Genomic DNA, 24606 nt, shown 5'->3' with positions numbered 1-24606 from the left:
GCACTTAGAAAACCAAGAGCAAGAAATTCAGCCCATTAGGAAAAATACACTAAACAAGAGACTAATTATTCCTCCCTTTAATGAGATAGACCTTTTACCATGAAACCTAGTTTCCTTTTACAGGAACCCACATTTCATATTGTTAAGTTTATTACACTAACGAGCTACAAAACTAGTCCAATGACATATCGAAGGTGGAGTTGGAGCGACTTTTCTCACACAATAAATAACTAAAGAAAGAGAGAAAATGTGTGAAAACATATAGAAAACAAAACCATGTGCCTTTAAAAAAACTCCACACCAAAGGGTGGAAGAAAACATAGAACACAAAGGAACGAGTAAATAGGAAAGAAAAACCCACAAAAAAAAAGCAACAAGGTGAACATGGCCTGAAAAATAGGAAAGGGACTCAACAAGGACCAAATGGGAATACCAACATAGGATGTGAAAAAAATAAAGAATAATGTGGCACCAAAATCCACCCTAATTTGCACATGAACCAAAGCTAACTTTAGAACTAAAGGTGACTTCGCAAACTGACACAACCAAAACCACTTCCAGATAGGGTGATGGCCCAGGTGATAGCATGATTTGTAGAGCATGATTGTGATTATTGAGAAAAGTGAAAACTAACCCCTTTAGGTGCCTTAAATAACATCTTGATCATGGTAGTTCAAAGGGTGTGTTACTTGTACTTTCCTTTCATTAATGAGCATTGCCAAATGTCCAACCTTAAGACCATAAAATTTCTCCACATTGTTGAAGATGCATGAGAAAAAGTTCCCACTTGATCCAAGAGTAAACTCTTGAGAAGATCAAGATTCTTCCGTAGGGCTAAGAACCTTCTCTTTTCCTCACCAAAGGGATTTGTATCTTGGACAAGGAATATGGAAGTTATAAGATCAAAAAACCAAAACAAACCAAAGGGACTTATCCCAAGCAAGGTAAGACTAGAAAGAGAAAAGAAAGGACCTTAATTTTTTCTCACAAAAAGTAGGGACATGATTGCAAGGCATAATAAAGGGTGACTTGACTGGGAAAATTCCTTTTATTTGAGAATTTAAGATGTTAGCCTTCGTAATAACCAATGCCTTATTCTTACAAAGTTGATCCCTTTAAGCATGAATTTCAGATTGGAACATCCTAACTCACCATAACTCTTAAAGTTTACATGTGTCCAGTAGTGAAGTGTGTAGTTTGAAGGGGGTATATCATTTCAATTCTTGAAGAAAATTGAGAAACCAAGCTCATTAAAGAATCCATTTTTTTGCCTTTATGGGATATTGTGCAACCTTTTCAAGAAACATGAATATCTTTCCCTCCAAATTTTAATTATATTCTTTCAAGGTATGGGAGATGGTACTCCTTTCTCTAGATGGAAAATTTAATTTGTTCATTGTGGGGGTACTTCTTTCACCATCCCATCCTTGCATACTTTTTTATTTCTTCATTGTAAGGACAAAAATGGTACCCATCTCCCATGATATCACTTGGCCTTTAAATTTTCATCAATCTTGAGTAGGGCCAATCTATTTGTTCCATTCCTATAGTGATTCTTCTCGTCTCTTTTCTTGTCAACTTAGTTGACCAATAAGTTGTAGACATAAGAAGGTTTGTCTACGTTTGATGAAGGTCGAACCTATCATGAGTCAATACTCATAGTTTTAAGCTGGTAATAAAAAGGTACTAGAATTTCATCATGTGGGTAGTGGAATAACCAAATATCATAGACAAATTTTAGTTTCATCTCCTATAATGCAAAGCATACAATGACTACTCAGAGGAACAACAAGATTGATCCCTAGAAATGACAAAAGACTTAAAAGAAAGACTGCAAAAGCTGTAGAGACCAAAAAAACCAGATGCAACCCAACTTATTTACACGGATCAACAAAAAAAACATAGATTAGAGGGATTTAAAAACTCAAAAGAACCAAACCAAAATGTACATGGTGCACCCCTAAGGAGGGGTGAGGAGTCATACTAGAAACAACATTTACAAGGAACTATACATATATTGCAATCAATAGGGGGAAATGGAAGTTAGAAATTTGTTTAGCACTCCCCTTAGGATTTGTGACAAGGGCTTAACCACCTCCTTTGTACTATAAGTTGAGTAGTTGTATTGGGCATTGAAAGATTGATCTTTTGGTGTAATGTCAACCCCACTCTAACAAGTGGTATTAGAGCTTGGTCATGGGGTTAAATCCTCAAACCCTTGAGTTACACTGAGGGGGGATTGTTAGAAATTTATTCAACACTCCCCTTGAGATTTGTGATAAGGGCTTAACCACCTCTTGTGTAATATAAATTGACTGGTTGTATTAAGCATTGACAAATTGGTATTTTGGTGCAACAATAACCCCACTCTAATAATAGACACCCCTGCACCATCTTCTATTCAAATCAATGTTTGAGAAATTGTCTGTTGATGGGCAACATGATTGGTTCTCTAGTTAATGTTCTAAGATTATAAGTATTATCCCCATAGATCTTTGTGATCTGATAAGGCCCAAACTGGGATTTTTGGAATTTTATATGCTATTCTTTCTTCTCATGGGTCTTGCCTCATAGGAGGACTAGTTCTAAAATTTGAAAGACCTTAAACTAGGATCTTTTGTCAAACAATCTTTTGACAACTACTTGATGTTTAGTGAAGTGTTTGAAGGTTGCATCCCTCTATTCCTCAAGGCATATGAGATTAAGGAGGTGAACCTCCATAATATTGTCCTTCTCATTAAACTCCCTCATGAACTACAAGACTAGGATTTGCAAATTCCTGGGAAACACCAAATTCTGACCATATACCAAGTAGAATAAAGAAGTTACTAGGGTGGTCTTATTTCAAATGTGATCCACCCACAGAGAAAATTGGAGTTTGTTATGCTAGTCCTAGAGATTTCTCTCTATCAGGTGCTTAATAACCTCCATGATGTAGATTTTTCTAGTATGTTACCTTACAGATAATAATTACTCAAGTACTTCAAGGTAACATTCCTTTCATATGCCTACTCTAAAATTTGGGTAGAGGCAAACATTGTGCCATTATTGCACACAAAAGAAAAAGGCATCCCAAACCTTGTAGCAAAATCTTCTTCCACAAACTAAATTACTACATCTATCATATTTTTCTTGCATGGGATAGCTTCAAACCATCGAGTACAATAGTCTATCATAGTTAAGACATATTGATGTTTGATGAAAGAATTAGGGTTAATCTCCCCGATGAAATCAAATGTCCATTGGGAAAAAGGGCCTCAAACACAAGTTGAAGAGGAATATGAAATTCTACTCTCTAGAAGCAGCAGTTTGGAAAGTGTGACATTATATCACATGATTATGGACATCATAAAATATACAGGGCCAATAATACCTAACCCAAAGGATCTGGTGGGTCATATTGTCAACTGAACCATGTTTGGTTCCGAATCATCCATGAATGTATTATTTTTCTTGCTTTGTCTTGGTCAAGGCACTAGAGATATATGCCTTCAAAATTTCTTTAGAAAAGGGTTCCACCTTTAATCATGAAATGTAAAATTTTCAACCAAAGTGCATGACATTTATAGGCTGGGAGTCCTTCCAGATACATTTTATGCACTAGGAGATACACTGAATTAGCATACCATGGGACTTGGGTTAGAGACTTGGTGTCATAAGTTAAGCAGTCTAATTAGGAATCAATTGAGGTCATATCCTTTGAAATTTTTTTCCCACAAACCAACTTCATGGGTTGTATCTCTAAATCATACTCTTAGAGGATGGCCATCCCTTTTCCTCATCTCTCACCGAGTTCTCTCTGCATAAGCATAGTTTTAACTACTTGGTCCAAAATGATTACATGCACCTTACTTTTGACTATATAGCGATAAAAATTCTTGACTTCCCTAACAAGAGAAAAGGATTTCTTTTTGAGGTAGAATATCAAACTTCGACATTCCTAAAGGGAGAGTTCATGAAAGTGATAGGTTTCTCTTCCCGTCCAACCTTCTGGGTTAAAATCAAAAAGGTGAAATGTGTTGATGCAAAGGAACAAATATAAAATGGAAGGCTATAATAATGGCTCTCAAGAACAAGGACCTTTATGATTTCTATTTTTATATGTTCAAAGGCTCATTTTGCCTTTGTGTTGCACTCAATCTTATCATCTTTTTTCATCATGTTATTCAAAGGTTTCACCAATTCAACAAATCCTATTTTGAAATGTCAGACAAATTTTATCTTTATTAATAAAGACCTTATTTCTTTCTTTCTGCTAGAAATTTGTAAACTCAATAGAGCTTCTACTCTCTTGGGGTCAATGGAGGTACCCTTCTAAGAGATGAAATGTCTTAATAACTTTCCTTTAGTGACCCCAAATATGCATTTCTTGGGGTTCAAGGAGATTCCAAACTATAGGCATCTCTCACAAATCTTAGAAAGGTGGGTATGGTTTTCATTCCTATCCTAGGAAAAGATCGTCAAATCATCCATGTAGATAATTATGCATTTATTGACTAGTCCCTCAAAAGCCATATTCATTGCCTTTTGAAATGTGGCATTGACATTGATGATACCAAAGGGCATGCATCTATAAGTGAACATTCCCCACTTGGTGGTGAATGTTTTTTTTCAATTGGTCTTCATGATTTACCATAATTTGATTGTAAGAGGAGTACCTATCTAAGAAAGACATCATTTTTGCTCCATTCACAATCTACAAGACTTCATCTAATAAGGGTGGGGGATGGTTATCCTTCATCGATGCTTTATTAAAGTTCTAAAAATCCACACATAATCAAATTTCTCCACTCTTTTTTCAAACTGGAACCAAATTAGCTACCTAGGTGGTGTGTCAAATGGGAAAGATTATTCTTCCTAACAACAAATTCTAAACCTCTTGATAATTCAAGAATTCAATCGAAGGGTTTATGGGTTTTCAAATATTCATATCTCCAAGAAATACCATTGATGTATTCTTGGAGGACCATGAGAATCTTCCCCTTCTCCTCAAGGGAGGAGGAGGAACCAATCAATACATTTTTCTCCTTGGTGTTAGACCTAATGTCAACCTTTTCATATTTTCACCCATTTGATGAAGGATTGACCTATTCTTGACCTAGGGATCTGAGTCAAAGATGTTTTCTAGCATTATCATCCCTTTTGGGATAGTATTGGTGGGGAGGCCAAGGACCTCTCCTAGATCACTTTCTTGTCTCGTATCATCGAGGGCTTCTTCTTCTACAATCTGATATTTGAATATGCCACTATTAACCATGAAAGACAATATGTTTCGCTCATCTTCAAAGAACTAAAAATTCTTAACATTATTAGGGATATATGGGGTCTCTATCATTTCCATAGAAAACCTTTAGAGGAAAGAACTAGCCATGGGCTCTAGGATGCTGACAGATATTACAAGGGCATTAGGGAAATTATTTCATTTTCTTTGGATGATGTCAGTTCCAAAGGTGTCAAATTCTTTGAGTAAATCCCAAACCTTGGTGTGGTAAACCATTAACCATTTATCATGGCATGTATACTAACTCTGAGTCTCCTAGAGCTCTAGTACCAAAGCCCTATACTTGGCCATGTTATTTATGCACTCAAATTGTAGTAGATAAGATTCAAGGAAATATTTTCCTCATAGGTCAATCAATTCTACCCTTGTGCCACCTCTAGCCTTGGTTTGGAATCCATCAAAATTTAGGGTCGATAGTTCAATTTCTATAGGTGGAGGCATAGAGGGTGAGGCAGGGGGTATTTCTAGTGGTGAAGGAGGTTCTAAAATTTTCCCCATGATGGGAGACATGGGAATGGGAATTTCCTCTAGAGGTGACACTACTAAGTGTCCCTCAACCGTTAGCCCTTCAAATATGATCACTAGAGGTCTATCCAAAATGGGATTTTTTTTTTTGTGTTCCCTATTGGATATTAGAAATATGGATGGTGTCTAAATTTATGTTGGGTTCATACTTCAACTCAAAATTCCCTTCATAATAGACCTGACCATATGAGTTGGAAAAAAAGGCTTGTCATTGATGTACAATCACCTTGAAGAGTGACATTGTGTCTCAATCATGTAATAAGTCCATGAATTCTCTATGTGATAACTAGATCTACATTGCCAAGTGTCCTTCCTTGAATAAAATCCAAAGCTAAAGTCTCCATAGCCTGATATAAACCAGGCTCTAATTAAGCATAGGAAACCTCACTCACCTAACCATAGTTAGTGAGAGCTTGCATCATCCATGGTTCTCTATAAACCTTGATTTGATTGGCTTCAACCCTATAGGGAAGCCATAGTTGGGAAAAGTATGTAGAAATATACCCATTTAGGGCATTTGACTAATTACAACTTAATAACATCCCATAAGTTTCAGGGATGTCCACTGCTTAGATGTTGATGATGCTAGACACCTGAGGTTCCTAAACTAGCTAGATCTGAAATTCTTTTAGCTTGCCCATCATTTTCATAGAATTTTTTTCAAGTTGCACAACAACACTTTTGGATGGCATGAAGGTAACAATATGAGATTCTTACATATAGATAGGGGCATGACATTACCTAAAGCTCTAGAGTATACCAAATAATTGTATAAATTATTATCATAAATTCTCAAACTAAGCAGGAAGGGAGGGTCCTCAGTATCACCTTCAAAGATGGCTACATTTATTATGTTGAAAGTCATGCTCTTGGTGATAGTAGGTCATGTTTCAAGGAGATCGAGCTATTGTAGGAGGGCCTTTCATTACTTAGGAAAACTTGATGGAATGTCCATAAGGGATATGGTGGTGTTAGTACCTTCTATCACCCACTGAATATTGAATTTGACTATAGAGGACCCTGATACTTTCATTATAGAGCCTTGTGGCTATTGGGTTGGTCTTGTGGGTAAAGGTGGATTCTCATTGGCATGAGGGTTTGGTGGTATGGAAGTAGTCTTGGGTGGAACTGATGCTGTGAAAGAGCCTTTGTTAAATTCTCTCCTATATTATAAGGAGGTCACGAATTGGTAAAAGCATTGGCCTCGTAGGTTGGGATGGGGTTGTTGAAGAATCCTTGGAACATAGGCTAATCATCTTCTTGCTCATCCTACCCATAAAAGATAGTTTAACAAATGAAGGTAGAGTTGGAAGGTTCCACCAAAGTACATCGAGGTGTTTGATTGGGGTGGGACTATAAGTCCAAGTGGGAAATCTATATTACCTTCTATAGGATGGCACAAGTGGCCTCTAAATGTGTTTTGATATCATTTAACTAACACTAGCTGGTCAAGGGATAAAATTCTACCATGAGAGAAGAATCACTAGGTCCTACAGTCCCTTGGTTATCTAGCTAACTTGGGGGAACACCCCTATTATCTAGTGCATTATTTCATTATCGGTTACCCAACCATTGATTATAGTTTCCATTGTTGTTACCTTAAGGACCAAAGTTAAAAGAACCTCTTTTCCCTAAAAAGATATTCCCCTACTATGGGGAGTGGACTCTTTATTCACTATTGCAATTTTATCTATTTTCAACTGGCTCATGTCATTACACATACTAGTGATAATCCTCTAGAAGGCTTCCATATAAGCTAGAAGACATGTGATTTGATTTTGTGGTTGGAAAGACTCCAACTATATACCCATTGGAATGGTGGGGGCAACGAGGTTTTTCTCACTTGGGTGTAGGGATAAAAAGGTAGGGACTTCGTATGATGGAGCAGCATGTGGGGCTAAGATACTAGGTACTAGAGGTATCATCAGTTGAGTCCAATGGGGATATTTTAGAGTTGAGGTAACAATGGCCTATAACACATAAGTGTAATGGGAGGTAGGATAAGTCAGTAACCCCACCATGTGAATCATGTTATTACTACTCGGATGAGGAGCTACTTAAGACTAGGGTTGGCATGGCATATTGTGGGTGTTGAAAGGGAAGTCTATAAGCCGGGTGGAGACTTCCAAGGCCAATGTGTAAACATTAGCCAAGGTATCCCGGTCTGCTTGGGGTATGATCCATATGATGAACATAGACACATCATAGGGAATGTCATCCAAATATGTCCTTATAGCCAACTCTAGTGTGGTGGCAAAAGCATCCAAACACCTCTTTATAGCACGATGGAATTGATTATTAAATACTAGAAGAGGCTCATTTGGTTCCTTTCAAATACCAATGAACTGTCAATGACACAATCTAGGGTCATTCTCATATTGGAATACCGAGATGAAAGTGTACGTTGAAAATAATTGATTAATTGTGTCTTGTCTTTGATGTTACACAAAATGTCATATCATTTCCAGTTAGTGTATGCTGAGCTCACTTGGGCATTGAAGATAGTTTCCTACATCTGCCAAGCATTCCAAAGTTTTCCTAGTTCAAGAGGACAATGTCTACCAAGCTCACTTGGTCGTCAAATAAAAGTTTACAGAAGTTGAGTGTTAACTGACCTCACTCAATTAATGAAGGAGATGTTGGATGGAACTAGTGTTAACCAATCTCACTTAGTTACCAAAGGAACTTTGTGAATATGCAATGTTAACTGAGTTCACTTGCTTAACACAAGAAAATTATTGGTGGGTTAGTGTCTACCGAGCAGGGTTGGCTAACAAATGATTTTCTTTTTTTTGGCATATTGAGTTCAATTGATTTGTTTGTTGGTTCTAGACAACTAAGGAGATGAATGTTAATTATTCTAAGTTGTATTCAAGATGACTTGACATTATGTAAGATATAAATATAAGGTCAAGTTGAGGATTGAATGTGTGGAAAATAATATAAGATTTGATGATGCTTAGAGGAAGCGAATTAGAAGGATAAATTAGAATATCCTTATTGAGTTGCAAAGATACATTTGATCAAGAAGGATCAAGTATACAACCAAAATTGAGATCTGTAATCATCGATTTAGTTGCATCAAAAATTAGGTCATCTCATTGTTACTTTCTAACCATTTTAGAAATGATCTAAATCCCTTAACCAAGTTTCCTTAATAGCTATTTGTAAATCCTCTAAAAAGGTGGCATTTCTATTTGAAGAAGACCTCTAACAAGGCCACTCCTAATAGGGTGATTAAATCTTCTAATAGGGTTGCACCTAATAATGTATTTTGTAACCTTTAATAGAGTTTTCTCCTAACAGGGCTCACTTTAGAAGAGTGAAAATCAGTAACTAGTTACAATTGGTGGTTTTTCCCAAATTGGGTTTCCACGTTAAATCTTGGTGTCAATTGTGTTCAAGCTATTTATTTTATGTGTTTGCAACTAAGTTAAAGTAAGATTAATCATAGATAATATCTTAAGATTTTCATGTTAAGTAGTTACTGAGTTATTTCAATGTTTATTGAGTTACATCTGCAAGTGTTAACCGAGTGCATGTGTGTTTGTTGAGTTACAACATAATTTAGTTTAATCATAGTTTGATTTGTATTGACATCTAAGGGATCTAGGATTTATTTTTGTAGTAACTCATTCACCCCTCCCCTATTAGTTAGTCCTCTTATATTTCCAAAAGAAAATTATTTCCATATAGACACATCCAATGATAGAATTAGAAAATAGGTTAAGGTACTAGTTCAACTCATTGGGACCAAGGGTCATTGGGAACATGTGATAAGAAACATCATCATGTTCTACATTGTTATGAACCAAAGCATCCTTGAATGCCTAGATATGCTCTTTCATTGTTTGAGGACCTAGATGTTTGTATTTTGGGAAAGTTTCTTGGGATGTAATGATAGGTTATGCATCATAGGGAAAGTTGCCAAGCGTATTAACTATCCCCCAAGAAAATATAACTACTATGGAATAACCATTATCCCTAGTAATAATTAGGATGCAGTTACACTTTGATTAGTGGTTGTAGGTTGGGGCCTTACCCTTCTTATTCTTATTCTTTTTTTTTTTTTGGACTATGGGTTTGAGTTCTTCAAACTCTACAGGGACAATCGATGATGACAAGCACCAGAGGAATGTCTCAGAGAACAAGCCAAGTTAGTGCAAATCCTAGGGGCTATGATACTCACCAAACTATCATTTAGGTGAAGACCTGTTAGGGTCTTTGGACCCAAATCCAAAATTGGACAAAGTTGGCAAACTCGAACTTGCCTAGGCAAGTTTTTACACTACACAAGATTTAACAACACCAAGACTCACTAACATGACACAAACAACTGACTTGGAGGTTCAAGGGTGGCCTCCTTCTAGCGCTAATCTATCTATTGATAGAACTTTGTTTCACAAACTACCAAAAGAGTAAAAATTATTACTAGAATGAAATGTTCAGCCAATATTGCCTAAAAGAACATAAAGAGGAATTCCCTACTCCCAAGCTTCTATAAGTTAGGTCTCCACCATGTAAGGAACAAAAAAATTGGATAAGGGTGGTGAGTGTATTTATAATAATGTGAGAAAAATCTTCAGTGAGTGTCTATGTGCATAGGATTTCAGAATAGAGTCTTGGGTATGTGTAGGATCATGGTCAACTAAACTATACTCTTAAGTTGCAATAAAAAAATTAGAAAATTAGGGTTATGTCAACTTGATGTGCAATTTTCTACTTGTTATTAAATTTATATCAAAAAGTTGAGAGAAATAAATATCTAGAAAATTGAATCTAGTTTCTAAACTACTAGGACTTATCTTAAAAAAAAGAATTGATTGGTCAAAAGTTTGAATTTTAATGCAATATTACAAAAAATTCAAAACAAAAATAAGAAATAGATGTATGTCTAACCACCTTAATCAAAATCAAATGATAATATTTTTAAATAATATTCTAAATATAAGTAGTAGACTCATGCCTAGATGTGACACATATTTTTGGGTATTTGTATTCTAAATAAATAATAATTAATTAATTTTTGAGTTTAGTATTTTTCGAATAAAAAAATCTCATGTCTGACCACCTTAACTAATTCAAAATTTTGTAAAATTCAATTTTTCATTTTTTTCCCTTATAGTAGAAGAAACATAGAATGTGATGCATCTTTTGGATTTAAAAAATGTTCTGCCATTTGAAAGTTATAGTTGTTTTTCAAGTAGTGTGTTAGTCGGCATTTTATACATAACTCCATTAGAAAATAAGTAATAATTACTTACTAAACTCATAATTTGGAAAACCTTACATTTATGGAAAGATAATAACATTCTTAAGAAACCCTTTTCATTTCATCAAATTTTGGTGGAAAAAAAGTCATCAACTACATGTTTGAAGTAAAAATCACATAAAAACAGGCCAAAAGCACATATTTAGGATGTTTTTAAAGTTGACCATATAGGTTTCGTATCAAAAAATATAGTAGACCTTATAAATATATTTATTTTTTTCATTCAGTATCTGGGTGGGTGGGAAAAAAGTTGGAATAGATTTTGAAATGGTTTGAGATATTTCAGAACTACAGATTTTTCAGATTGCCACTTTTTGGCACACCATGATCCTGCACATACCCTCTTGCGAACTAAGTTGGGTAGGTATCATAGGATGAAACCAAAGAGGGTACAAAAAGAAATTAATAAAAAGTAAAAACACTATAGATTTATAAATTTAATCTACCTATAGTCTACGTTTTCACCATTATTATCAATAATACATGCTTGAATGGTAGGATAACTTAATACATGCTTGACCAATCAATCTAACATTATTAAGTGTTGCAAATGAATTAGTATAGAAGCAAAAAAGATCATTTAGTTTTGTCCAAGCCAAGGAAGATAACAGTAACAAAATAGAAAAATCTCACTACTTTCAAAAATAAATGAATCCCATAACAATCACTCTAGGATCTATCTACTCTAATAGCAACTTATACCAGCAAGCACTAGGTTGAACAAAGCTCCAAGGAAGCCAAGATACAAAAGAAAAGGATGATACTACTTCATTAATAACAATGGTGATAGCCTAGAACAATTGGCAATCATTTTATTTATAGATTAGTTCCTACGATCTTTAGTAGGAAACTAACTTCTTTCCTTAACTAATTCACCTACTACCTTTATTTATGAATTTTATTGAATGTCATGCCATCTTCATGCAAAAACAACTCACAGAAGAGGAAATTACATTTAATCGGCCATGAAAGGAAGACAAAAGAAGTGGAGAATAAGGAAAGGGATCTCTTGAAGAAAATATGGTCTGTGAGCGCCAATCTTTACATATTTTCTTTGTCACATTTCTGTTAGTTATCTTCTCAAGGCATCCACAGATTGATAAGAGAACTCCACTCCTTTGACAACCTTAAATACATTAGGTGTGCGGGGAAGCACACAGTTGACAAAATGGCATTCTTTATCTTCCATCATTAACTATCTATCACATCATTAAGAAGTATGTTAGACACACCAGTGATTGAAGACAAGATCTACGAGGAATCTCTACATATCCATCCATGCCTCAAAAGGATTGAAGTTAAAGAACCTTTGAGAATGGAACACCAACTATTGACCACCACATAATGAAAAATCACCCAACCAATTCATGAGGAAAAGAAATTCTCAAACCTGGTCTTTTGTTTTGTAGACTTGTGGTGCCTTGGGAAGCAAGTGAAACTACCACTGAGTAGGTATTGAAGCTATCCAAAAGGAACTTCACATGCTAAAAATATTTCTTGTAGGGGAGTATTTGTTGCACAACCTCCCATATAATGACACCAAAGGGGCCAAAAATAGAAGGGGAGGCCTCTCCGAGGTAAGAAGATAGACATCTCACATCTGCCTTCATAGAGTGCTAATCATGCAAGTGCATCTTCCCTTCCTAACTCATTTCTTATTGGGAAACCTTGCCTCCTGTGTTGATAGTTGATCCTTCCATGGTTGAGATGTTGGGATTTGGATGACTTAGACCCACTAGGAAATTTCCTTATTGTCTTTGTCCAAAGACACCCTTTTTATTAGGTGGTCTTCCTTTCCCAAAATTTGCATCGGTCCTTTTCCAGCCATAATACTTGAATAATTTTTTCGGTCCTCTAAAGTCACTACCCATTAGTACTTGTTGAGACTGGACATTCATTAGTATTCAGATCCATCTATTTAAACAACTTATCACTTATCAAGCTTTTGAGATTTACATGATTTCAAGGATTCTCTTTGTTCCCATTCTTGTTAAAGGGAAAATGTGTCACTTGGGGAGAAGAAGAGAAACCTGAAATCTTGAAAAAGTATTAGAACTAATAAAAATGAAAAGTAAAGGTAACCAAAAGCCATACCTTGGGAACATAAAAATATATGTCATTGGTAACAAGGCAAAGAATGCCCAAATCTTGAGATTTAGCAATTTCATAAATGTCAAATACATATACAATTTTCAAGGCCCCAAAGTAATCTTATTTTGATCTTATGCTAGAAACCAAAGACGCACACTACCTGAACCAAAGTTTTGATGATGTGGCCCATGATAGTGAGTTGTCCTTATACAATTGACAAAACCACTATTTAACATCCACTGACACAATACGTGAGATTATTTAATGCTAAGTACTTTTGATGTGACAATCATTTAAATTTTAAAATACTAGCAAACACATTGTGAATGACATAGGACACTCAACCTTAGGAAGAATGTTGCACCCATGCTGGCAAGAGGAGCAACAAACCACTATCTAATGCCACCTAGAATATCATAGAGTTGTTGTCAAAATTGCAGGAAACCACCACTCATTCTATGATGGTTGAGGTAATGTGTGTGCATGTAATCATGACATTTTGTCCATACATTTCTTCTTTTAGAGCTATAAAAAATACCACCTAGGAACCCATGAAGGTGCACCTTAAACTTCCTTGACAATGTAAGGAAAGCCTTGACTAATGAGATCTTACCTCACACCAAAACCAAGACCAAAACGAGATACTCAAGAGTACCCAGATGGTAGAGAGCATCCCCTAGTAGAGAAAGTGCGTAAAAAACCATGAACAAGGAACTCACACCATTAGACAAAAGACACTGAACAAGAGACTAATTATGCCTCCCCTCGGCATGATATAATTTCCACCATGAAACCTAGTTTCCTTTTATTGGAACCCACATTTCATACTATTAAGTTCATCACACTAACGTGCTACAAAACTAGTTTGAAAACACGTCAAGGGTGGAGTCAAAGTGATTCCACATGCACAACAAACAATTGAAGAAAGAGCGAACATAGGCATGGGAAGACTAAAAGAAAAACCATGGTGGCCCCCAAAAGAACACAATGCCAAAAGGTAGAAGAAAAAGAAGAACAAAAAAGAATGAGGAAACTGGAAAGTAAAATCCACAAAAGAAAAGAAACCAAGCGAACACAACTTGCAAAATAGGAAAGAGATGCAAAAAGGGCCGAATGGGAATATCAACTTGGGAGACAAAAAAAATGAAGAACACTATGGCACCAAAATCTACTGTAATTTGCACACAAACTAGAGCTAACTTTAGAACTGAAGGCGACTTCGCAAACTTGCACAAAAAAAACCACTTGTAGGAAGGTTGAGGGCCCAAGTGATAACTTGACTTGTAGAGGATGATTGTGAGTATCAATAAAAGTGCAAAATAACCCCTTTAGGTTCCTTAAATAACATCTTGTTCATGGTAGTTTAAAGGGTGTGTTAATTGACTTGTCTTTCATTAATGAGTTGTTAGAATGGGGTTGTCATTGCACCAAAAAGATCGATCTATTAATGTCTGATACAACTAGTTAACTTATAGTACACAAGAGGTAGTTAAGCCCTTGTCATGACTCCTAAGGGGAGATTTCCAACAATCTCCCCCTAAGCGTCACTTGAGGGTTTGAAGATTCGAAACCTATGACCAAACTCTAAAACAACTTGTTAGAGTGGGGTTGTTGTTGCACCAAAAGACCAATCTGAAAATGCCTAATACAACCACTCAACTTATAGTATACATTAGGTGGTTAAGCCCTTGTCATGAATCCTAAGGGGAGTGTTAAACAAATTCCAACATGAGCATTGCCACATGTCTAGCCTTAACACCATAGAAATTTTCCCCCATCATCAAAGATACACGAGAAAAAATTCCCACTTGATCCAAGAGGAACCTTTTGAGAAGACTGGCATCCTTCCTCCGGGCCAAGAAGCTTACATCCATTTTCCTCACCGAATGGATCCGTACCTTGGACAAGGATTGCAGAAGCTGGAAGACTGAAAAAAATAAATAAACCAAAAGGACTTACCACAAGCAAGGTAAGATTGGAAAGAGAAAAGAGGGGACCCGACTTGTTTCTCACAAAAAGCAGGGATGTGTATTTAGGGAACAACAAGACCCCTTTTTTTACACTTATAGGGAATTAAGATACATATTTGGCTTAAGGGAACCTAGTGAATCAACTAGGTCCTTAAGTGTGTTATAGCTTATACAATAGGTCCTAATGGGTCTTAATTGGGAATAATAGTTTCAATTAGGTAATAATGTGTCTTAGATTAGGTTTCACCACATAGGGACCCCTTTAGGTACACTTATTTGTAATTAGGATATATCTTTTGCTTAAGGAGATCTAGTGAGTCAACTAGGTCATTAAGTGTGTTATAGCTTATGCAATGGTTCCTAATGGGTCTTAATATGTCTTAAAAGGTTTGATTAGGCATTAATGTACCTTATATTATATTTCTCTACATAGGAGCCCTTTTAGGTACACTTATAAGTAATTAGGATACATGCTTGGCTTAAGGAGATCTAGTGAGTCAACTAGGTCATTATGTGCATTGTAGCTTACACAATGGGTCCTAATGGGTCTTAATAGGGTATAATAGGTTCAATTAGGTAATAATGCATCTTATATATAAGTCTAAAATTATATTATATTTTAATAGAAAAGTCCAATACATGTACAAATGCACATATATAAGAGTATATAGTCATGTGCATGCATAATAACACACACCTATAAAAACTAAATCGGAGACACATTCATAATCAACATCATATACAGGATCATGAATATCTAGGTTTTCACCATCTTGTGCAAAATAAGAATATCTAAGTATATATTTCAAATTCCATCCTGGAACATATCCATTTGTAATGTTCTTGCAATGTTCTTGCATTTACTTGCTGGATTATTTTCAACATGGTCATCGCAAAGACATTATTTATCTCTTACTTGAATCAATGGAGGCTTATGTTGTGTTGGAGTCATTAATTGATGCACATTGCTTATTCCAACAATGGGTTGCCAATTATATGGATTAGATAGATCAATATATGTCAAACATGTACATAAAAATATCATATTAAATTATCTATCAATAATAGAGAAGATTCATAAAAAATAAATTTAATTTTTAGTTTAAATTATCTAAATAAATTCAACACTTTTTACCTTCCATTTCCCAAAAATAATGTTTGTTGTATTTTGTGTCCCGACTAGCAAAATGAGGTTGACACCATTCAAGAATTTTATTTGAATTCTCTATTGTAGTACCTACAAAAAAACACAAATGACCTATATGAAAAATTAAAAAATGAAAACTAATATCTTTCTACCTTGAAGTTCATGTTGTGAAAGAGCATGCTTTATACATGCTCATCCTCCATCATGCTCTCCTTTTCCATGTCCACTTTAAAAGAAAATAGATGAACTTAACATTGTGACTAGTACTATGTTGCATTTCTAACCAGATAAACTCTTTTGTAGATTTAAATTTCCCTGCAATTTACAAATTTGTTGAATAATATGTACATACATACATGTATAAATGATGGATAAATTCAGAATTTAAATGACACACAATTTTCAAAATTAACTTTGAAAAGCTAGAGATCTAGTACATATGTAACTTACCCACACAACTATTAGACCAAATCTAATGTTCTGAAGCATTTATCCCACGTTGTGTAAGATCATCAAAAACCATTCCAAAACAATGAGCCACATAGCTACTATCTTGTACCAAGTATCATCACTAATATAGAAATGCACCTCCTCAATGATAATGGGCTCATTTGGAGTACTTTCTATCCCATTTAAATCAAATTGTGCATGTGTTGTAAGTCACTTGTACAAATATTGCAACTTGGTGGGAAATATTTTTTAGATTCACAAAACTATTTGGTTTGCCATCATGCACCATGACAATGTTGAATATGCGGATAAATCATGGAATGAAATCTAGTCATAAACTCAAGGTAGGGCAATCCACTCTCCTTCAATACAAATTTTTTCGATTCCTATCCAATCTATGTTTTGTATGTCTCAAATTCAAATCTCTTCCACACAACTAACTTTGTACATAAATATTCTCAGTTTGAAATGTTTTTTTTTGTAAATGTCCAGAATGAATGAATTCATCTTTTATACACTAGACATTGAAATCGTTTGCATCATCTAATTTATCACATAGAATAAACTTCACAAATTGTGTCATACTTCCAAGGACAACCACATCTTTATTAACTTCTGCCATGAAATTTGTGTACGATTGCAAATATAGATGAAACTCAACATGATTTCTGAAACAAAAAGTTTCACGAACTTTATTTATGCATACGAAGGAATTGCGCAACATCTCAAACTCTTTAACCTATTTTCACATCTGGAAATTCTTGTTTGAATGCATCGAACAACTCACTTTGTGGTGTATTAACAAAATGTTTTGGATGTGAAATCTTTATACCCATCTCTTCATCTCTTTTTTGTATAAAATTTCTTCTATTAGATGAAACACAAGAGTGTTTGGTCCAATATTGAATGACACATGTTCTTACATCTTCAAAAATTCAGTCTTTTAGAGGAAGTCTACAAATACTGACCCAATTATTTTCTATATTTTTATCTAACATGTTTCTCCTTCAAATATACATTTGAATGGTTCTTCTTGAAAGATTTAGTAAACTAGAAATTGCTTGGACTTGTCATTTACGTGCCAACCTCTTGCTAGAAATCATAGTCATCAACACTCTGTGTACATCAAATGAATCAACTCCTTGATGTTTACTCTTGACAGAATTCAAAGCATCAAGCACATTTTCAAATATTGTTTCTTTTACTTGACCTCCTAAGGCTTTCTTATTGTTGACACCCAATAACTCCAAAACTAGTTTCATTTCTCTTTTTCAAATAAAATAACAAATAATTGCGCTTTTCCTATCAAAGATTTATTCTCAAAATATTCTTCCCACAATTTTCTAAGATGTAACTTGATTATGCTATCACATATCATGTCTTCTAATGAAATACGATTAAAAAGAGAATATGCATTCAATTCCATCAAATGTTCCATGCCAAAAAATATTTCGATTGCTAGCACCAACATCTTCCCGATCTTGACTTGTATTCTCTTCAACATTAATAGGCACCTCTTCATCTTCAACATTAATAGGTACCTCTTCATCTTCAGCAACTTGTCAAGCACATTTTATATGTCCTTGCATTTTTTCATCCCTCTTTTGATCGTATTTATTTGCTCTTTTTCTTTGACTTCCCATCACATTTAAAATATTCAAGTAAATCGCTTCAATACTTGTCAACTAAAAAATTAATTTCCCACTATCTCCTCCCAAAGTGCCAATTAAGTAGCCAAACAATAAGTAGAAGCAAATTTATACTTTATTTGTTGTGATCAAGATTTTGTATAAAAGGCTATCATATGAATTTTTTCAATTCAATGACAATACTTTATATAAAGGGTAGACCAAGATATTGTTACACATTTGATTTATTTGAATGTAATAAGAAATTCAATTGTCAAAAGAACTTATTTTTGTAGAGCTTAATTTCCTACCCCCACAAGAGCATATTTGCATAATTCAATTCGTTACAAAATTATACATGATAATTTAAAGTGTCTTATGTATGTTTTACAACTTATGAAAGCTATTACTTTTGGATCAAGAATGCGTATATTTACTTTGTGTATTTAAACATTTTAATAATGGAAAACCCCAGAGCCCATGACTATTGTTTATTAAGCTAACTCATACTTGTGCATCGTATTGACTTGGTCTAAATTGAACTTAAAGATAAGGTTATGTTTTTCTACAATATTTAATCATTCTAATGATTAGAAAGTCTTAGACCCATGATAATAATATATTAGTCAACTCATCACACAATCATATTCATCTTATTTAACTGGTCCTAATTGAAGTTAAAGGTGAGGTAATGTTTCTCTACAATATTACATACCATATCAAAAAAGAGGTCATTCTTCGAGGGAGGACTTGCAAACTTGAAAGATCACAAGTTCAAATCCTACAAGAGGTAGAGTATGTATGCTTCGTTTGTAGTGTAATTAAGTTCTCCCACAAAGAATATGAAGTAGTCCTATCTCGGTATCATCATATTTAGAAATATTGTAAACTATTATAAAACCTTTCCTTTCCTTTTAACCACACAAGATAACTAACATCAAGGTTGATACCATGGTTTTTGGTTTCAATGTTGAGAAGGGAAAGCACTTATTTTTTTCAATTATTGAACGGTATCTAGCCAAAACAATCCGACTCCTCGCTGTGATGGACTGTAAGGCTTCTGAGATAAAGGAAGAACATTCCTGTCAGTACTACTCTAATTGAATCAGTGCCTCCTCCCGGTTGATCCCATAATATCACGGGCAATGACCGGTGAGTAGTCAAGCCTAGCCCGTGATGCATTTTGTTCTAGAGTATGTATGTACCATTCTCCAATTTCGTAAGCCAAACTGTGTACCCAACGACAGCATCTTTAACAATGTCGTCTATTGTTTCCTATCATCTCGCAAACGACAATCTATTCACATGGACAGTAAAACAGAAACAGGAATTGCTTGTATCTTATTCGAACAACATATGGAGACAACATTGCCCTCTCTAGCATTAATTCGGTTATTAATGTTGATAATATTTTTATTTGAAAATTTCAGCGTAGATTTCTACTTTGATCTTTATCGTAGACCGAGTTTGGAATCTGCTGTTAATTTGTTGAATATTCAGAATGTTTCTACATTTGTTTGTGTAGTTTTTTTTTTCTTTGATAATCCATCATCAAGATAAATGATTATAGAAAACAATGTAAATAAATGAAAGTATTAAAGGAATCAGATTTATTAAATTTGCAGCATAAATTTTTAATTTAAGCTGCATTACATGCCAAAGTTTGGAATCTGCTGTTAGATTGAAGATAGTTAATGCGAAAAGGATTGAAGAAACAATCATAAATTTATAATCTAGGAACAAAGATGGGATTAAATTGGGGAATTCTTTTGTGAGGAGAAGATTATGTCCCTCAAATTAAGCAGAACATAAATGAGAAACTTACAAGAATGCTCAGGGCAATGACAACCGCCTCCATTAATAGAGCTTATTTGCATTACATATATACAGTGGTAACTTATACTTTGAAAATACAAATCAATCTCCTTTGGAAGAGATAACTTCTTCATCCGAGGGTTTGGGTAGAATTCGATTCTTTATAGCTGGGATGGGATGGAGCATTTCTCCTGTTTTTAAGCCTCCAAATTATGGCAAATTCTAATGCTGATTACATCGACGAGCTGAATTCCATGGCTGTTACATTTCCCGCTTCACTTGAAAATTACCTGTAAAATCACCAGATTTGTTAAGGAAACCTTCGAATTTTTTAGTAAACGACAAGATTTTGTTAGAGAAGTCTTCTGAATTCATAGTAAATCATCAAATTTTGTTAAATAAGTCTTCTGAATTCTTAGTAGATCATCAGATTTTGTTACAGAAGTTTTCCTAATGTTTAATAAATCATCAGATTTTGTTAAAGAAATCTTTTGAAGTCATATTAAATCATCATATTTTGTATAAGAAATATTCCGGATCCTTCGTGGATCATCAGATTTTGTTAAAGAAATTATTTTTAATAAATCATCAGATTTTGTTAAAGGAATCTTTTGAATTCTTAGTAGTTAAATGAAATGAAGACTGGTGATTCAAAATATGATTTTGAAATGAAGACTAGAGAAGATTGGAAACTGTTTGATGCTGAGTACATTGCTTTCTTCTACCTCGAAATTCAGGGGAAATTTGTGAATTTCAAAGACACAACTCATAAGCAAAATGGTAATAGACACGGTTTAAGAGGCAGCAGTAAAAACGAGGTCAGAAGAGAGCATTTGTTTTAGAAACCCTAGAAGATGGTGGAAGTTGACATGTTGCAACATCAAATTGAGAGACTGAAACACGAAAGGTAGCAAGGAAAACTCCAAAATAGAAGTCACAATGTCACAAGATTATTATAAGAATGTACAGTACAGATAGCGATGCCATTAAAATTGAAAATTGACTGGATATAACTATGTTATTTATAGTTACAGTCGCTACAATTTAGTCTCGACTTTGCAAATAGCTATATATTTACTATGCACTTTTCTAACAAGTTTTCTAACAAGAAATTTTAGAGAAGTGTAGCAAAGGGAGGAAAATCTCACCAGAATTCACTTGAGACTCGAATGGAAGCTGCATGATGGCCGGGTGAAACTCTGAATTCAAAACATTTTGTCTTTGTGTGCTGCTGTTCCAGAGCATGGAGTGTTGAGGTATACTCGGCTTCGGCTGTTGATATTGAAGGTAAGGTGAGGTCGTCAACTCAGTAGAAATTCCACCGCTCGGAGGGTTTCGGGGACGAAACGTCATAATCTGCACACAAATTCCACTTAAAAGTTTTAAAAAATCGTCGCTTCATGCGCAAATTGTCAAAGGATTGCATCTCAAAGTTTCATTGCACAGCAACCGAAATTTTGAAGAACGGCTCAAAGACATTAAAGTCAGTGCAATGTCTTCGAAAATTCTGAGAATTTTGTCTCATTCCAAGGAAATTACGGTAAATTCTTTACAGTTTGCTCCTGGCTGGACATCATTATGGAAAATTTAAGTAATTTCCGTTGCTTTCGCCTTGAGCTGTACTCTGTCAGAAAAGTCTAGAAGAATCGGAATACTTTTTGCAAAGATCCAGCTAATTTACTTACGTCTATCGGGGAGAAACGATCGACTTCGAAGTCGAAGCGCGGGTTGACCGTTGCGAGCTTCATGGAAAGAAACTGCATCACATGAAAATAATGAGGAGATTGAAGATGATGTTAAGACGGTGCCGACATTTATGTGCAGCTTTCATAGAGCTGTTTTTTTCTGCTCAAAGTACTGTACCTCAACTTGACGCTGCAGACACTGAACGTGATTGATGATTTCGTCCAGCATTGATGCCTTTCCCGTGATCTGAGAAAATATTAATGGAAATGAATGATGATCAAAAAATAAATTTAAGTCAACAACTCGTAGATTTTCGTGACGCTTGAGATGTAGCGTACCTTACTACATCCGGGAACCAGATCCTGCAAAAGCTTCATTCGTTCACTTATCTTTTCTCTTCGCAACTGAAGCCAAACACAAAACAACAATTGTTTGGCCCGTTTTAGCAAAAATTATAAGGGTTTCACCAAAGTATAACAACATCTTAAGCAAAGACTTTGTTTTTGGATTAATATGCGTAAATTTTGTTTACATCCAGAAGCAAAACAAAATTTATACAGTTAACTCCAGAAACAGAACAATAAACATAACAAATCTATACAGATCTCCAGAAAGAGAACAATAAACATAACAAAATTTATCAATTTTATCAATAAACACAATAACGAAGTTTATACATTTAACTCCATAAACGGAAATATAAACATATCAAGCTTTGATTCACAAAAAAACTTAAGAATTATGCGGCAGAAACAACGGCAAATAGCTTACTCGCTCCGCCAAGCTGTGGCTATCAGTGGCTTGGCCTCGCCGTGCCCTAACGTGGATGTAATTAGCCATCTCAGTCTGCGGTGGAGCCTTAACAGTTTTCTTCTCCTCACATTTATCGCCATTACTCTGCTCCCTCTCAAATTTAGAATCTTCAACGGCATCATCCTTCGCAGGGCCCACGCCTTTACCGCTCTTTGCTTTCTTCAGCTCAGAATTCACCGCCTGCACATCAGATTCCGCAAATAAACAAACAAAACACAACAAAATAAATCCACACTTCAACACAAAATGTCACTTCGGTCACGAGTTCGATTCACGCGAGCGGAAACCTCAAAATCGAACTCAAACTCTAGTCAAATCAAAGCTCCGTAAACTAAAACCTACCTTCTGCACGGCTTTCCGTTTCTTCGGATGGTAACACTTCTCATCTTTCCCCGACACGCCAGAATCGAGAGCCTTTTCCTTGCTGCTACAGCTGGTAACCGTTTCAGTCGCACTCGGGCCAGATTCTTCACCTTTCCGACAATTTTCCTGCGCAAAGCACGAATATTTAGCCGCTCTCTCAACAAGCCCGGGGTCCGCAGGAAGCGCCGGCAAATCCCCCCTCGGAAGTCCGACCGCAGCCAAATTCCCTTCAATCAGCCCTCCACTCGAACAAATCTGCGGCCAATCGCCTCTAAAATTCACATTCCCGCCCTCCACCGGATCAAAAATCCCCGCGCATCCAACACTCATCATCTGCGGCGCCACACCAGCTACAAAGCCAGTATCATCCATCAAACCGCTACTGGCAAGCAAATTATCATTCAACAGAGCCTGCATTTCATGTCCGTTAACAAATTGCAGCCAGTTGAATTCCAAATCCGCTAATTCCTTCGCCATAAATCACACCTTCTGCAAACAAAATCCTCAGCTGCCGTCTGGATAACTCTAGACTACAATAAATTCACAACATAAATGAAAAACTCAAACCAAATCGACCATATTATACTCGATCCAGACCTCTACAGTATAACTTTTCCCATGGGGACAAATTCCGACCAAGACTGCATTGATTGGCTTTCGTACTTCATAGCTCACATGTCACCATGCTCCCTACCACGCCAAGTGTTCGTCAAAAACATCATTTCTCCATTTGAAACCCCATAATTTTTCCTGTCCCGATTCGGGATTTCACCCAAATACTCCCAGCGTATTCACGCAACACAAAATTTAAATATATATACACACAATCTGTATCATACGATTCCTCCGTCAATTAACAGAAGCTTTCCCGACGAACATTGCAATCATTCAATTGGCCCAATCGATAACTTCACCAGGTCAAACTCTGATAAAAAATATTAAAATAAATTACTGACTTTTACGGGGATTTGAGCCTTCACAACTTTTATCTTTACTAGGGAATCAAAATCGTGAAACGTGGCACGATCTCATTGCACCTCGGCTTTTGGAAAATCTGAGGGTTAGTAAATTATCAGGCCGCCCATTTCTGATTTTATTTTATTTAATACTTTGGACTGAAAAGTTCCAAATACCTTCATCGATATAATCAAACGGCTACTCAAAAATTTATATAATATTTGTGTTCTTTACTTAGCTTTATAAGATTTATGTGTATTTTTTATTTAACTTTATATAATATTGAGGAAAGCAGAGCCCTCTTCTTATCCAGTCAGCATTAAGCTCTTTTGAGTTTTCTATAAACATATTTCCATCTGTAGGAGAATCTGTCGCGACTCGAACCTGCGACCACCTGTCACTTGTGATGGATAATAAAATGGAAAAAATAATGTTACGAGATTATAAAATGGAAACAATATTTGTTTTGAGATTATAAAATGGAAAAAATAATGTTTCGAGATTGTGCACCCCAAGTTTTTATTGGATGTTGCTCTTATCACTAATGTCTTGTAATAAACAACACGAAGACCTTAATCATTCCAACTTTTAAAAGTTCAAACTTCGTC

General features: G+C 35.3%; 1 protein-coding gene across 1 annotated transcript; it reads right to left on the bottom strand.

Moving 5' to 3' along the window:
- Nucleotides 1-20070: 20070 nt before the first annotated feature.
- On the bottom strand, nucleotides 20071-23830 carry LOC149562856 (transcription factor bHLH62-like). Its single transcript, XM_089826308.1, has 7 exons — nucleotides 23021-23830; nucleotides 22637-22858; nucleotides 22204-22269; nucleotides 22043-22111; nucleotides 21865-21936; nucleotides 21328-21535; nucleotides 20071-20469 (listed from the first exon to the last, which is right to left on the bottom strand). Exons 1-7 carry the CDS (start codon nucleotides 23516-23518, stop codon nucleotides 20441-20443), a joined length of 1164 nt encoding a protein of 387 aa, XP_089682434.1. The 5' UTR covers nucleotides 23519-23830; the 3' UTR covers nucleotides 20071-20440.
- Between the last annotated feature and the right edge of the window lie 776 nt (nucleotides 23831-24606).

The sequence above is a fragment of the Cupressus sempervirens genome, chromosome 4, assembly GCF_028749045.1.
Source record: "Cupressus sempervirens isolate cs-2001-9-10 chromosome 4, ASM2874904v1, whole genome shotgun sequence".
Classification (NCBI taxonomy): domain Eukaryota; kingdom Viridiplantae; phylum Streptophyta; class Pinopsida; order Cupressales; family Cupressaceae; genus Cupressus; species Cupressus sempervirens.
The sequence above is the reverse complement of the archived record's forward strand: the minus strand, read 5'-3'. Positions and strand labels throughout refer to the sequence as shown.

Coding starts and splice junctions, on each gene's coding strand:
- LOC149562856 (XM_089826308.1), bottom strand. CDS start 23,518: ATGGCGAAGGAATTAGCGGATTTGGAATTCAACTGGCTGCAATTTGTT. Junction 22,112..22,203: donor TGGTTCCCGGATGTAGTAAG/GTACGCTACATC, acceptor ATATTTTCTCAG/ATCACGGGAAAGGCATCAAT. Junction 20,470..21,327: donor CGAGTCTCAAGTGAATTCTG/GTGAGATTTTCC, acceptor GTGATTTTACAG/GTAATTTTCAAGTGAAGCGG.